At 47.6% G+C, this 16,926-nt stretch overlaps 1 protein-coding gene across 3 annotated transcripts in view; it reads left to right on the top strand.

Moving 5' to 3' along the window:
* GTF2A1L (general transcription factor IIA subunit 1 like) overlaps positions 1-16,926 on the top strand; it is a 79,089-nt gene that overhangs the window by 17,942 nt on the left and 44,221 nt on the right. For all 3 annotated transcript variants that reach the window (XR_010986429.2, XM_068131447.2, XM_068131448.2), the window contains 2 exons: positions 12,374-12,429; positions 15,277-15,355. Coding sequence is in view for 2 of the 3 variants with exons in the window: in XM_068131447.2 (XP_067987548.2) it covers positions 12,374-12,429; positions 15,277-15,355 (135 nt within the window). In the remaining variant the exon portion in view is untranslated. The remainder of the gene's footprint in view (positions 1-12,373; positions 12,430-15,276; positions 15,356-16,926) is intronic.

A 16,926-nucleotide genomic window follows, 5' to 3' on the forward strand; every position in this document is an offset into this window, starting at 1 on the left:
GAGAGGAGCGAGGGGTTGGAGAGGAGTTAGGGGTTGGAGAGTGAGGAGCTTGGGGTTGGAGAGTGAGGAGCTTGGGGTTGGAGAGTGAGGAGCTAGGGGTTGGGGAGTGAGGAGCTAGGGGTTGGAGAGTGAGGGGCTAGGGGTTGGAGAGGAGTGAGAAATTGGAGAGGAGTGAGGGGTTGGAGAGTGAGGAGTGAGGGGTTGGAGAGTGAGGAGTGAGGGGTTGGAGAGTGAGGAGTGAGGGGTTGGAGAGTGAGGAGTGAGGGGTTGGAGAGTGAGGAGTTAGGGGTTGGAGAGTGAGGAGCATGGGGTTGGAGAGTGAGGGGCTAGGGGTTGGAGAGTGAGGAGCTAGGGGTTGGAGAGTGAGGAGTTAGGGGTTGGAGAGTGAGGAGCTTGGGGTTGGAGAGTGAGGAGCTTGGGGTTGGAGGGTGAGGAGCTAGGGGTTGGGGAGTGAGGAGCTAGGGGTTGGAGAGTGAGGGGCTAGGGGTTGGAGAGGAGTGAGAAATTGGAGAGGAGTGAGGGGTTGGAGAGTGAGGAGTGAGGGGTTGGAGAGTGAGGAGTGAGGGGTTGGAGAGTGAGGAGTGAGGGGTTGGAGAGTGAGGAGTTAGGGGTTGGAGAGTGAGGAGTTAGGGGTTGGAGAGTGAGGAGCATGGGGTTGGAGAGTGAGGGGCTAGGGGTTGGAGAGTGAGGAGCTAGGGGTTGGAGAGTGAGGAGTTAGGGGTTGGAGAGGAGTGAGAAATTGGAGAGGAGTGAGGGGTTGGAGAGTGAGGAGTGAGGGGTTGGAGAGTGAGGAGTGAGGGGTTGGAGAGTGAGGAGTTAGGGGTTGGAGAGTGAGGAGTTAGGGGTTGGAGAGTGAGGAGCATGGGGTTGGAGAGTGAGGGGCTAGGGGTTGGAGAGTGAGGAGCTAGGGGTTGGAGAGTGAGGAGCTAGGGGTTGGAGAGGAGCTTCAAATTGGAGAGGAGCGAGGGGTTGGAGAGTGAGGAGTTGGAGAGTGAGGAGCGAGGGGTTGGAGAGTGAGGGTGAGGAATTGGAGGAGAGTGAGGGGCGAGGGATTGGAGATCGAGGGGTGAGGGGTTGGAGAGCGAGAGGCGACGGGTTGGAAAGCGAGGAGCGAGGGGTTGGAGAGCGAGGGGCGAGAGGTTGGAGAGCGAGGAGCGAGGGGTTGGAGAGCGAGGAGCGAGGGGTTGGAGAGCGAGGAACGACGTGTTGGAGAGCGTGGAGCGAGGGGTAAAAGAGCGAGGAGCGAGGGGTTGGAGAGCGAGGGGTTGGAGAGCGAGGAGCGAGGGGCTGGAGAGCGAGGAGCTAGGGGTTGGAGAGCGAGGAGCTAGGGGTTGGAGAGCGAGGAGCAAGGAGTTGGAGAGTGAGGGCCGATTGGAGCGGAGAGTTCAGGAGCGATTGGAGAGGAATGTGAGGGGTTGGAGAGGAGTGTGAGGGAGTATTGGTGAGGAGGTATTGGAGGGGAGTGGGATTTGAGAGGCGTGAGGGTGGAGAGAGGAGAGTGTCAGGTGGAGAGGAGTGAGGGGTCACATATTATGTGAAATAAATAAATTGTGTTCATTACACCATTTCTGGATCTGATGAATTGCCAGTAACCATTTTGTAAAATTCAATGTGCAGCATCAAAATCTAGATGTCCAAATTCACACACACGTCCATGCCCGTGGGATTCCCACGGGTGACCGTTGGAGAGTGAGGAGTGAGGAGTTGGAGAGTGGGGAGTGAGGGGTTGGAGAGGAGTGAGGGGTTGGAGAGGAGTGAGGGGTTGGAGAGGAGCGAGGGGTTGGAGAGGAGCGAGGGGTTGGAGAGGAGCGAGGGGTTGGAGAGGAGCGAGGAGTTGGAGAGGAGCGAGAGGTTGGAGAGGTGCTCGGGGTTGGAGAGGTGCTAGGGGTTGGAGAGGAGTGAGGGGTTGGAGAGGAGCGAGGGGTTGGAGAGGAGCGAGGGGTTGGAGAGGAGCGAGGCATTGGAGAGGAGCGAGGGGTTGGAGAGGAGCGAGGGGTTGGAGAGGAGCGAGGGGTTGGAGAGGAGCGAGGGGTTGGAGAGGAGCGAGGGGTTGGAGAGGAGCGAGGGGTTGGAGAGGAGCGAGGGGTTGGAGAGGAGCTAGGGGTTGGAGAGGAGCGAGGGGTTGGAGAGGTGCTAGGGGTTGGAGAGGAGCTAGGGGTTGGAGAGGAGTGAAGGGGTTGGAGAGGAGCGAGGGGTTGGAGAGGTGCTAGGGGTTGGAGAGGTGCTAGGGGTTGGAGAGGAGCTAGGGGTTGGAGAGGAGCGAATGGGTTGGAGAGGAGCGAGGGGTTGGAGAGGAGCGAGGGGTTGGAGAGGAGCGAGGGGTTGGAGAGGAGCGAGGGGTTGGAGAGGAGCTAGGGGTTGGAGAGGAGCTAGGGGTTGGAGAGGAGCTAGGGGTTGGAGAGGAGCTAGGGGTTGGAGCGGAGCTAGGGGTTGGAGAGGGGCTAGGGGTTGGAGATTGAGGAGCTATGGGTTGGAGATTGAGGAGCTATGGGTTGGAGATTGAGGAGCTATGGGTTGGAGATGAGCGAGGGGTTGGAGAGTGATGAGCGAGGGGTTGGAGAGTGATGAGCGAGGGGTTGGAGAGTGAGGAGCTAGGGGTTGGAGAGTGAGGAGCTAGGGGTTGGAGAGTGAGGAGCTAGGGGTTGGAGAAGAGCGAGGGGTTGGAGAAGAGCGAGGGGTTGGAGAAGAGCGAGGGGTTGGAGAAGAGCGAGGGGTTGGAGAAGAGCGAGGGGTTGGAGAAGAGCGAGGGGTTGGAGAGGAGCGAGGGGTTGGAGAGGAACGAGGAGTTGGAGAAGAGCGAGGAGTTTGAGACGAGTGTGAGGGATTGGAGACGAGTGTGAGGGATTGGAGACGAGTGTGAGGGATTGGAGACGAGTGTGAGGGATTGGAGAGGAGGTGTTGGAGTGGAGTGTGAGGAGGTGTTGGAGTGGAGTGTGAGGAGGTGTTGGAGTGGAGTGTGAGGAGGTGATGGAGTGGAGTGTGAGGAGGTGTTGGATTTGAGTGTGAGGAGGTGTTGGATTGGGGTGTGAGGAGGTGTTGGAGAGGGGTGTGAGGAGGTGTAGAGGAGTGTGAGGAGGTATTGGAGGGGAGTGTGAGGAGGTATTGGAGGGGAGTGTGAGGAGGTATTGGAGGGGAGTGTGAGGAGGTATTGGAGGGGAGTGTGAGGAGGTATTGGAGGGGAGTGTGAGGAGGTATTGGAGGGGAGTGGGATTGGAGAGGCGTGAGGGTGGAGAGAGGAGAGTGTCAGGTGGAGAGGATTGAGAGGTCACATATTATGTGAAATAAATAAATTGTGTTCATTACACCATTTCTGGATCTGATGAATTGCCAGTAACCATTTTGTAAAATTTAATGTGCAGCATCTAACTCAATAATATGTCGAAATGTCACACATGTCCATGCCCGTGGGATTCCCACGGGTGGCCCCACTTGTATGTTTATACCATCTACCAGGGTGAGCCATAATCCCTCGGAGTAATAACATATTGCAGTAAAACATAACAACAGGTGTAATAATAACGTATTACAGTAATACAACAATTACAATACCTCCTTAGACATCTGTATGACGACCACCATTGCCACAGCACAAGATAATTTGTCTCGGTGCGGTGTGAAAACCAACACCAAATAACACGTGTTGTGGTGCCAAATGCTTCCTGAATGCGTTGTTTCAGTTCATCAACAGATGCCATGCAATGTTCTTATAACCTTAGCTTTGACGTACTTCCACAGTCAGGCCACGGAAGTTTGGCCACAGTCGCAAGCTGTCAACCTGTTTTCATGATCTCCATCTGACAAGTCACAAATGACAGTTGGTTTATATGGTTTCATGTGAAGGTCTTTCATTGTATGGTTTAACGATGAATACAAAACGCACAACTCTGCAGCATGTTTCCGTAATTTTTTTTTTTTTGGAGACATGAGAACGGATATTTTAATGTTTAAAATTCCCAAATCGCTAATGTTTTGACGTCCGCTGCGCTTTCTGTTGAGGACACTTCCAGTCTGGAATGGCTTTTGTTCCCCAAAGATGAAGATTTGATTTTGACGGTGCTGGCTTCCTAAAATGCTCTTCAAAGTCTTCTTGCAGTTGTTTCATCGTCTTGTCCGTGTTTCTTCTCTCGTATCTCACCACTGCTACCAGCCTCCCTTCCACTGTCAATGAACTAGTGTCTGCCATCTTGGTTTAATGTATTATTTGTATTACCTGAAAGAAAAAAAAAACTGTATAAATATGTGGTGTAAACAAATCTTGTACAAGCAGCTCAAACCGTGTCCTGGGACTTGTGACTCACCGTGCAGTATCTGGATCTGAATCTTCACCAATATCGAATCAATTAGTCTTTGTCACACACCCAACCTGTCCACCAGGTTTCATCCGAATCCATCCATACCATTCATGAACCAACATCGCCGCCCAGCTCACGAAGAGGCTTTGAACTCTGCTTTATATACACACTTGAACCTGCATGGTCACAGCTTTGATGAGTCGAGTGGTCACATATTAGATGGAGAAACAGTGGTTTGCTGGAGTGTAAAGAATCTATTTGGGAAAGAGTTGAATCGCTATCTCTCGACAAAAAAGGACGGTTTGTGACTTCCTCTGTCACCGACGCGGGACAAGGCAATAACATCTCTCCCATGCCGTCTACATCCGTCACACGACTCCCAGTGTGGTCTACAGACCAACTCGCCCTACCAATGGTGGAGGTCACGTGGCGATTCTCAAACAACTTCTTCACTTCAACATCTGCCGTGACCAAGGCGAGTGGATCTTCGTCGAAACGTCGGCTTTACCGACTAGCAAGTCCAGCTGTTTTCAATTATAAATTTACTGTTTTAATTCAACTGGATGAATAATAACAACCTACGTCGGTTTATACGGTTGAGGCTTTCTGCCTTATCTCAGGCACAGTCTGCTAACGTGCCATTTGAGGAGGGTCAGGGGATAGAAGGTGAGCACACATCGGAGACTGACTAGACAAGCCACCACCATAACTTTGAGGAAGGTGTCTGTATGAAGAGATCAGCCTTGAGATGTATTGGGATGTTTTCTGGATTGCCCCGTGGCGGAAACACTGGAGTGACCCCCCCCCCCAAGAGTTTGATTCACCATCGCTGAGAGTATGGGTAAGATAGCTGCAGATTGGATTGGAGAAACTGGTACATGAGAGAAAGTATGCTTTTGCGAAAGTATTCTCAGGTGGAATTGATATCTGTTGTCATGGAGATGGTAGTCCAATCCTTTTGTGTGAGGCTCGATTCCCTTCTTCTTTTCTTGCGCTTTCCCTCTTCCTTTCTTGCTTTTTACCTTGTCCTTTCTTGCTCTTTACCTCTTCCTTTCTTTATCTTTACCTTGTCCTTTCTTGCTCTTTACCGCTTCCTTTCTTTATCTTTACCTCCTCCTTTGTTGCTCTTTGCCTGTTGCTCTTACTTTGTTGCTCTTTACCTGTTGCTCTTACTTTGTTGCTCTTACTCATTTTGCAATAAATGTTCGTTTCCCATTAATCGTACACTTTCGAAAATCCAATCTCACCCCTCCCCTCCAAAACTTCCCCATCACCCCTCCCCTCCGAATCTACCCCCTTGCCCCTCCCCTCCAAATCTTCCCCATCACCCATACCTTTCAAATCTCCCCCCTTGCCCCTTCCCTCCTAAACTCCCCCCACACCCCTCTCCTCTGAGACTCTCCCTCGCTCCTCCCCTCATAGACTCCCCTCTCACCCCTCCTCAAAGCGTCCTCCCCGCTTCTTCCCCCTTCCAACTTTCACCTTCATCTCCCCCAACCTTCTGCCTCGCTCTTCCCCCTCCTCAAATAACACCTCACTGTGCCTCACCCAATCACCATCAAACGTTTTGTCCGCCCCATTCTTCCCTTTCTCCAAGCTATTCTGAAATCTCTGACACAAATTCTGAATTCCTCTCTGGTCGTAGTCAACGTGTGGCCCTGAATGGATTTCTCTCATCTCCCCTTCCTGTTCAGGCTGGAGTTCCCCAAGGCAGTGTGCTGGGCCCTGTGCTTTTTCTGGTCTTTATCAATGATCTCTCCGACTCTCTGGAAAATCCTCTCTATCTCTTTGCTGATGACTCCACTCTCTGCCACTCCATTCCTCTTCCCTCAGATCGGCAGTCTGCAGCCTCCTCACTCTCTGAAGACCTGGACAAAATCACAGACTGGTCAAACAAGTGGAACATGTCTTTCAATCCTGACAAATCTCACACTCTTACTATGTCTCTCCGAAAAGATCGACTGGACAACCCTCCCATCTACTTTCTCAACAATCCTCTCCAAGAAGTTCTGTCGCTCAAACTTTTGGGTCTCACTATCTGCCATGATCTTTCTTGGGAAAACCACATTTCCAAGCTGGCCTGCAATGCCAGTCGCCGACTGGGCATCCTCCGTCGTGCGAATTCTTCCTAGGCACACCTGAGCTCCTCACCACATACAAGGCTTTCATCCGCAGCTCAATGGAATACTGTTCTCCCCTATGGGCTGGTGCTCCTGCCTCACACCTAGCTCGGCTTCACGCTGTTGAAACCAAAGCTTTCAGAATCATTGGAATCTCCCGCGATGAAGCTATCTCTGAGGGCCTTTCACTCACTCACCGCAGGCAGGTAGGTGGTCTTTCTGTCTTCTACCGACTCCTCTCCGGCCTTGCTCCCCCAGCTCTCTCTGTGCTCTGTCCCCCAAATATTCCTACAGGTCGCACAAGATCTGCCAGCAAGCCTCTGATGGTTAAACTGCCAAAATCTCGACTCTCTGCTCACCTTCACTCCTTCATTCCTCTTTTCTCCCGCCTCTGGAACAAACTCCCACACTCCCTTCAATCCCAATCCTCCCTCCAGGTCTTTAAAACAGCTGTTCACCACCATCTCTTATCTTCCCCCATCCAAAAACTTGATCTTTTCAACCCCCGCTAATTCACCCCAGATCCACCTTGTTTGAAATTCCAACTTCTTTCCTGGAAGTCCTGGCAGTGTCCATATATTTTATACCTCTCCCACCGCCCCCTTCCCATGCCCCCCCCCCCCCCCCCAAAGCCCTCGCCCTCTCTCAGATCTCTCGATGTCTCCATGTCTCTCGGTCCCTGCTCTCAAATGTTGTGTTTGTGTCCTTCCCCCTCTCTCCCCATCTTGTCTACCGCTCCCGATGTTATATGTTTTATGTGTCGGTTTGTCTTTCTGTGTGATTAATGTTCGCTCTTTCACGAGCCTCGATCTTGTATACAAAAAAAACAAAAAAACAAAAAAAAAACCCCTTCAACAGCTACCTCTTCCTCCTCTTCCACATCTTACCCTACCGCTCCCCCCCCCCCCCCCCTGTTCTGTATCCGATGCTCCCCCTTCCTCTTCCTTAACAGTATGGACCTCAAACATCCGGGGCCTTCGCTCAAACTTGTCTGATCTCTCCATACAGGTTGCTTCTGACAAACCAGACGTGATCTGCTTAACAGAAAGTTTCCTCCCTCATGATGTCTCTGATTCCTTGGTATCTCTCCCAGGTTACTCCCTCCTCCGGTATGATAGACCTGAACCTCGTCCTGGAGGTGGGGTTGCTATCTTTATAAAAACTCTTACTCACTCGCCCTGCACTTCCCTCTCTCCACCTCACCCCCAGGAATACCTTTGGCTACGGCTTCCCCTTCGCTCCCACCTTTTGTTCATATGTGTGTTGTACCGTCCACCAAACAGTGATGACTCCATCTACATCTCGCTGTCTGAGAATATGGACCAACTTCTATCTACCCATCCCAACTCTCTCTTCCTCATATGTGGTGATTTCAACTGTCACCATGCCAGTTGGCTGGGTGTGGATACCACTCTCACCAGCCATGGCTCTTCAGCAAAGGACTTCTGTGACTCACTGGGACTGACACAATCTGTAAATTTCCCGACCCGGATTTCAGTAAACGGAGCATCTTCTCTTCTGGACTTGGTTATGACTAACTTCCCTGAAAATGTCTCCTGCTCTTCTTCTGCTCCAATCGGCTCTTCTGATCATGTGCTTGTTAAAGTGGCCATCTCTCTGACCATTCTCAGAGAGCCTCCTCAGCGTCGACGAGTCTGGCATTTCACTCAGGCCAACTGGCACGGTCTTCAAGCAGCCATCAATCATCTGGACTGGTCTCCCATCTCTACTGCCTCTGACATCAATTCTTCCTGGGAATTCTTCCAAAGCAAACTGCTCTCTCTCATGCACAGATTTATCCCATCTCGTCTTCTGTTGTCACACCCTTCCTCCCGTCCATGATACACGGAATCTTGTGGTGAGGCTATTGCCCAGAAACAACTTGCTTTCGTCTCCTGGAAAGCAAATCCAACGGAAGGAAATCTCATTTCCTTTCACAAAGCCCGAAACAAGTGTGTGTCCACCCTCAGGAGAGCCAGGAAACAATATCTCTCCGTTCTCAGGACCGAACTCTCTTATCTGTCTCCCTCTTCCAAATCCTGGTGGCGTCTGGTCAAATCTGTTTCTGGTGTTTGTTCCCCCTCCATCCCCTCCCTCACCTCAAATGGCCACACGGCTGACTCTGCACGTGAAAAAGCTGAATGCCTCAACTCTGTGTTTGCCTCTAAATCTTGTGTCCCAAACCCATCCCTCTCTGTACCCACCATACCCAGTCGTACCCAGCTGCTCCTGGACTCCGTGTCCTTTCCTCCTGACGAGGTGGAAAAGTTTCTGTCAACCCTCGACTCGGATTCTGCAACTGGACCTGACGGCATCAGCCCACGGGTCCTACAATCCTGTTCTTCCGCTCTTTCACTCCCTCTCTCTGTTCTCTTCACCCTCTCTTTTGCTCAAGGTCATCTTCCATCTGCTTGGAAATCTGCCAACATCACCACTTTGCACAAAAAAGGTGCAAAAACAGATCCCAGCAACTACAGACCAATCAGCCTTCTCCCAATTATCAGCAAAGTCATGGAATCCATCATTGCTTCAGATATGAAATCTTTCCTCTTCTCCAATGGCTTGATCTCTGATCATCAATTTGGTTTCAGACCTGGACACTCTACTCTGGACATGCTGCTTCTGCTTTCTCAACAATGGATGGAGGTCCCCAATGCCAAACAGGAAATTAGAGCTGTCTCCCTTGACATATCACATGCCTTCGATACGGTCTGGCACCCCGCTCTGCTCACCAAACTCTCCTCTTTTGGTATCCATGGAAATCTCCACGCATGGCTGGCGGACTTCCTCTCTAGTCGTAGTCAACGTGTGGCCCTGAATGGGTTTCTCTCATCTCCTCTTCCTGTTCAGGCTGGAGTTCCACAAGGCAGTGTTCTGGGCCCTGTGCTTTTTCTGGTCTTCATCAATGATCTCTCTGACTCTCTTGAAAATCCTCTGTATCTCTTTGCTGATGACTCTACTCTCTGTCGCTCCATTCTTCATCCCTCAGATCGGCAGTCTGCAGCCTCCTCACTCTCTGCAGACCTGGACAAAATCACAGACTGGGCAAACAAGTGGAAAATGTCTTTCAATCTTGACAAATCTCACACTCTTATGATGTCTCTCCGAAAAGACCGACTGGACAACCCTCCCATCCACTTTCTGAATAATCCTCTCCAAGAAGTTCTGTCACTCAAGCTTTTGGGTCTCACTATCTGCCATGATCTTTCCTGGGAAAACCACATTTCAAATCTGGCCTCCAAAGCCAGTCGCCGACTGGGCATCCTCCGTCGTGCGAAGTCCTTCCTTGGCACACCTGAGCTCCTCACCACATACAAGGCTTTCATCCGCAGCTCAATGGAATACTGCTCTCCCCTCTGGGCTGGTGCTCCTGCCTCACACCTAGCTCGTCTTCACGCTGTTGAAACCAAAGCATTCAGAATCATTGGAATCTCCCACGATGAAGCTAACTCCAAGGGCCTCTCACTCACTCACCGCAGGCAGGTTGGTGGTCTTTCCGTCTTCTACCGACTCCTCTCTGGCCTCCCCCCCCCCAGCTCTCTCTGGGCTCTGTCCCGCAAATATTCCTACAGGTCACACAAGATCTGCCTGCAACCCTCTTATGGTCAAACTGCCAAAATCAAGACTCTCTGCTCACCTTCACCTCTTCATTCCTCTTTTCTCCCGCCTCTGGAAAAAACTCCCTCACTCTCTTCAATCCCACTCCACCATCCAGGTCTTTAAAACAGCTGTTCACCACCATCTCTTATCTTCCCCCATCCAAAACCTTGATCTTTTCTACCCCCGCTAATTTCACCCCAATTCCACTTTTTAGAAATACCAACTTCTGTCCTGGAAGTCCTTGGTGTCCTTGTGTTTTATACTTCTCCCTCCCCCCCCCCCCCCCCTTCCCACGCCTCCTCCCCCCACACCCTCTCCCTTCCACACATCTCCCTGCTCTCAAATGTTGTGTTTGTGCGCTTCCCCTTCTCTCCCCATCTTGTTTTCCACTCCCTCTTTTTATATATTTTGTTTGTGTGGTTGATTTGTTTGTGAAGTAAATGTTAGCTCTTTCACGAGCCTCGATTCAGTATACAAAAAAAATAAAAAAAATAATCCACTTTCTGAATAATCCTCTCCAAGAAGTTCTGTCACTCAAGCTTTTGGGTTTCACTATCTGCCATGATCTTTCCTAGGAAAACCACATTTCAAATCTGGCCTCCAAAGCCAGTCGCCGACTGGGCATCCTCCGTCGTGCGAAGTCCTTCCTTGGCACACCTGAGCTCCTCACCACATACAAGCCTTTCATCCGCAGCTCAAAGGAATACTGCTCTCCCCTCTGGGCTGGTGCTCCTGCCTCACACCTATCTCGTCTTCACGCTGTTGAAACCAAAGCGTTCAGAATCAATGGAATCTCCCGCGATGAAGCTAACTCCAAGGGCCTTTCACTCACTCACCGCAGGCAGGTTGGTGGTCTTTCCGTCTTCTACCGACTCCTCTCAGGCCTTTCCCACCCAGCTCTCTCTGGGTTCTGTCCCCCAAATATTCCTACAGGTCGCACAAGATCTGCCTGCAACCCTCTTATGGTTAAACTGCTAAAAAAATCAAGACTCTCTGCTCACCCTCACCTCTTCATTCCTCTTTTCTCCCGCCTCTGGAACAAACTCCCTCACTCTCTTCAATCCCACTCCTCCCTCCAGGTCTTTAAAACAGCTGTTCACCACCATCTGTTATCTTCCCCCATCCAAAGCCTTGATCTTTTCTACCCCCGCTAATTTCACCCCAAATCTGTTTTTTTTAAATACCGACTTCTTTCCTGGAAGTCCTTGGTGTCCTTGTGTTTATACTTCTCCCACCCCCCCCCCCCCCCTTCCCACGCCTCCTCCCTCCAAGCCCTCTCCCTCCCACACATCTCCCGATGTCCCTGCTCTCAAATGTTGTGTTTGTGTGCTTCCCCTTCTCTCCCCATCTTGTCTACCGCTCCCTCTTTTTATATATTTTGTTTGTCTGTTTGATTTGTTTGTGAAATAAATGTTAGCTCTTTCACGAGCCTCGATTCTGTATACAAAAAAACCTCTTGATTCGTGGCTTTCCCCCTCTTTTTTATTTCTACAGTTTCTAGGGCCAATGGAAGAGCTGTCTCACTCACATAAATCACGCAATCACCTCCAGACAACACAAGACTTGACATCATACAAACACAGCCATTGATTCTTGTGGGTGGGGGGAATTTTTTTCCTGGAATGCTGGCGGCACCATCCAATGGCAGTGCTTTTCTCTCTGTTGTCAGCAGGCACTTTTAGTGGAAATCTCACTCCCCAATGGATGCCAACTCATTGGGATTGTGTGTGCTCCCATTTTAAAAATTCTAAGTGTCACGCAGCATTTCCATTTTTATCAGAGCAGACGTTCTATCCACCTTTGTAGGATGCATTGGGAAGTTGCTCAAATTTGTGCAACGCTGTAATCCTGGTTCAATTTTGCATCAACCTTTCTGGGAATTTGTATCAGAAGTTACAAGCTAATTTGTAATATTGGGCTTTTCTAAAATGGCAGATGTGCAATTGTGTGCCCTCAAAGACATTGTTAAAATGGAACCGTTACCACTGCTGGCAGCTTCGATCACATAATGTTTGGTGACGCCTTCACAGCGGAACAGAGAGTTGTGCGATTGGAATATTTAAGAGCCAACTGCGTTTTTGGCAAAGGTGAATTGAATATTTTGTGTGACTAAATAACTTTAGTCACTTCCTTATTGAGGCATCTTTTGCTGCACACCACCTTTGATGCTATTTAGACTGTATTTTGGGGGACTGGCTGTTCCTGGTATTGTTCCATTGCATAACGGCTTCCTGATCACATTACAAAAGTGTGTCAAAATCTGTTGTAAATGTTATATTGTTGGAAAAATATATTCGTGTTCATATCTAATTCATTTATATATTTAAAACTTTATTTCGTTTTTTTATCTTTGCTTTACAGCTTCCTTTGTACTTCAGGATGGTCGTGGAATTCAGCATCTGACAGCTGGTGGCATGGTATGAAGCTTGTGGCCCTTGTAAATGATATTTTGCTCAGTTTTTGGGAATACCGTGTATCAAGATAGAAACTCTTTAAAAAAAAAAAGAAGTTTAAAAAAATTGTTAACAAAGACCTAAGCTAATCCGGGTCCTGGTAAATTTTTGTCAAAATTACTGATCCAGATCCAAACCGTGTTTTTACTCCCGGGTCCCAGCACTAGCTCTAATCTTAACTATTATGCCACCAAGTCTGGTTTTTTTAATTTCTTTTGCCATGAGTATGGTTGAGTTATTTTGCTGTGTAATGCTGGAGCGTGTTTTTATGGCGTGGCCCATATAGTCAGGTTCACTATGTTTTTTCGTTCAAAATCATGGTAGATTAGCAAACCTATACATTTTTGGAAACGTTATTACATGGAAAATCTGAAAATCAATGTTTGCATTTGCCAATTCCGACCAATTCGATTCGACCAATTCGACCAATCGACCAATTCCATTGGACCAATTCGACCATTCGACCAATCACTTCGATCGACCAATTCGATCGATTCGATTCGATTCGATTCATCAAATTCGATTCGATCGACCATTCGACCAATTCGATTTGCCAATCAATTTGACCGACCTTTGCTTGTGTGGAACGGACTGTGAAAACGATGCGGACTATATTGTCGGATACGACACACAGGACAGTGATGACGAACTCTAAATGGCATATTCTGTAATCGTGTATGTTTGATGCCATTGACTGCCTGTGTATATTTTGTCATTGACTGCCTGTGTAGATGTGAAGTTATACTGACTGCATGTGTATGTATGATTTTGCTGACTGCCTGTGTATGTTTGGTGATATGAATTATTGTGACACATTTTGATGTTATTAACTGCCTGTACAAAATGATAACATGTATTTGATTATGCAACTTATCGCGAATATAAAGACAGTATTTTGCAATTCAAAACCTTTGATTCGTGTCTTACCATTCCCCATAGCACTAATTTGATACTTTCATTGGATTCCTTGTCCCTGAAAATATAGGTTTAGTATATATTTTTTAAGTTTTTAGGGTAATTAGAGGCAGAAATAGAACAAAATATGTATTTTACAGTGGCCATTTTGAAAATCCAAAATGGCCGCCATACAGGTATCTCTCCAAATGTAAACATTGATTTTTAGTTTCCTTATGCTATAACCTTTCCAAAAATGTATAGGTTTGCTAATCTACCATGATTTTGAACGAAATATAATTTATTGACATAGTGAACCTGACTAATAGGGCAAAACCAACAAGAACAGTGTTTGTCCGCCCGCCCGTATGTATGTATGTATGTATGTATGTATGTATGTATGTATGTATGTAACGTATACCAATCAGAGCTGAGGATCTGGTCACATGACAGAGTGATGTGATTACGTCTGACATCATTACGGCGGTACGGCGGCCGGCTCTGCACATCACCATTTTGATTCAAATTTCGTTCATGCTGAACATATCGTCGAACCTGTCATATGTCACAATCGCCGTGCTCTACCCTTAATGTTTTTCATTCAGTGTGAAACATAAACAAACCGATTGTTAAAATGACCAACAAATATCGAAAGCAAAGACGTACGGGTCTTCCAACGAGTGTACTTATAGGCCTTAGGCTTCATGCATTCATGGCTCACCCTCAGGCCACTTCAGACAAATTAGCCCAGGTTTTTTTAAACTGTAGTATTGTTTTCATAATGATGATAATAGTGTTAATACTAATAATATGGTAAATATAATCATAACACTGCAATCCCTTTGTCGTTATTGCAAAGTTTTGAGATTGAAGTGGTGTATGGTTGGTTCATTGTTGACTCGAAACATAGAATAAACTAATACCGGGATTAGCTGGTATCGTGCGTATGTCTCGTGGTGAAAATAGTCCTTAAGTTTTGCAGTTTTGTTTCTAGTTTATTTTAATTAATATTCCAATTTAGCAAACGAGTGAGTTACAATGCTTCAAAACATGAGTCTCTACATGAGAGAATTCCACATAGCTATTTGTGCGGTGTATAAGCTAACAGATCGCTGTCTCCATCGATCTTGCCAAGGCCGTAACACCTATCGGCTCAAAATCCTTTTAACTGTTGACTTGGTAGTTTTTACAATGAAGGAAACATTAACAATGTTGTTAAGAGTTTATTTTGTGATTAATTTGTGATTGGAATTGTGTTGTTTGGAATGAAAAAAAAAAAAGAGATATCGAGGTCAAGTAAATGACGACATGCCGTGATGGTTTCTACTTTCTAAACGTGAACTTCGTGGATTGCCATATGCAGATTCGCCCCGGACCCACGATCGATGTTCCTATACGTGAACGTACCCGTTTGTTTGCGAACGGGTACGTTTTTCATGGAAGTCCTTCACGAACTTGCTGTCCATGTCTGACGTGTGACTGAAGGTGCTACAGGAATGTGGAATTTATTGGTTTCATGCTTTAGCATTCGCCGTATCTGCATTGCATGTTTGCTTTCGGCCTCCCACCCGTGCATAGCACGGGTATCTCACTAGTATAGTAAATGTAATCGTAACACTGCAATCTCTTTGTCTTTATTGCAATGTTTCTAGATTGAAGCGGTGTATGGTTGGTTCATTGTTGACTCGAAACATAGAATAAACCAGTGTCTCAATGCAAAAAAATATGCAATACTTACATTATTTTGCTAATGGTATCCCCACCCAGGTCATACTATCCTTTTCAACTAAAGTATCAAACAAGCCCGGTTACGCCGATGTTAGACTTTCGGTCTTGTTTTGTATATAATTGAAACTGAAGTTGTGCCAAAATGATTAATAACAACTTTGTCATCGTATAATCTATATGCTCTTTCAGACACAACCTGCTGCTGCAGCAACAATGGCACTTCCGCAGGGTGTTGTGCCACCATACCAGATCACTGGAAATCTTCCGGGTATGGTGAACGTTGGTTGTTTCACTGTGCGTCTTCTCCACTCTATCCGATTAAGATTGTTGATATTTCAAGGTTGTTGCATCTATTCTAATGTGAACTTATTTCAGTGTTGCAGCTTAAGGTATATCGATATTTAACAATATTGTTGCGGATATGAGGACTGTATTTTTTTGATTGTGTGTATTATTATTATTGCTTGAGTCTGGCCCCTCCTGCCTCCAGTGTTGTGTAAAGGTTAAAAGGGCGTCCCGGTAGTTAATTCCATAAAGCACACATTGAAGGACACGATAAAACCCTTGTTCAGTAGCTTATATCTTTATTATGTGTTTTAGGGTAAGGCCTTGTCTTCCATTAACATGACACTCCATTGCACCAAGTGAAAAAGATAGATTCCCTTCATTCCCATTCCCAAAAACCTCCATTTCCCCTTTCGTCAATTGCCATTCACATTGCCAACCAACAATTGCCGCCATTGGCCACGAGGCAGGGTTGGGGAAGAAAGGCGTGCCCGCCCGTCGTCATCAAGGGCGGAGCCAGAGGGTCGCGCGACCAACCAGGGCCGAGGTGAGCACACCGATGGGCGTGTCCTGAAGGCCGGCGGCTTAATCGCCGGCGGCGTTATAAAAGCGCGCGCGCAAGAGTGACCAAGAGAGAGCTGCAAAGAGAGCTGGGTTGTAAGGTCCAGGGCTAAGCTGCGTGGTGAGGTGCAAAGAAAAGAGCTGGGTCGTCAGAGGAGAGCTGAGTTGAAAGGGTCCAAGGCAGAGCTGGGTTGTGAGGTCCAAGAGAAGAGATCATCCAGGGAAGCACAAAGCCTGCTATTCGTCGCCTTGCTCGCCAGCAGCAGCGTCCACAGCAGCAACAACACTCGACAGCCGCTTGGGGCCTGGACGGCGGTTTTGAGCAGGGCCGCGAAGGAACGGCGGCTGCCCAACGCGCCGATCGTGCTGCCGGACCCATTGGACTTTCCTCTCCTTCCAGCCATTCCTGCCTACAAGTTCCCCATTCGTGTACGTGAGTTTGTTCTGTTTGTTCTGTCCTGGGTATTCAATTAAGTCTGTATAAGCTAGTATTTTCACTGTGTCTCTAAAAGCTTCTGTATATTATTTTATTATCTTTCCTTCTCCTTGGTTTCTTTGAGCCTGTACATAGTAAATAAATTTAGTAGTATTTTCAACCTTTTGTCTTCTTCTCCTTCCTTTTCTTCACATCCGTCGTTTTAGTCTTTTCCATATTGAATAGCTGTGGCGCGATACGGCCAACGTCGGGTGAATCGGGGAAACTGTTAGGCCGCGGTGCCTCCGCTCGGCAAACAACATCCTTAACCGCGGACCGTAACAATATTATTGAAGTGATATTGTACCTCAAAATTTCATTGACTTGTTTCGCCTTTTTAATTTTTTTACTTGAATTTTTTGACTTGAAGGGGTTTTTTTTGTTAATTTTTTTTCATTTGTGTTATTACTATCTACAGATAATTAAAAACTTTGTTTTTTAAGATTTTTATTCAATATTTAACCTCAGCATTATTTCATTCATTCATTCATTTATTATTATTATTACTATGCATCATG

Source organism: Myxine glutinosa, chromosome 11 (genome assembly GCF_964187855.1).
Source record: "Myxine glutinosa chromosome 11, kmMyxGlut1.1, whole genome shotgun sequence".
In the NCBI taxonomy this organism is placed as follows: Eukaryota; Metazoa; Chordata; class Myxini; order Myxiniformes; family Myxinidae; genus Myxine; species Myxine glutinosa.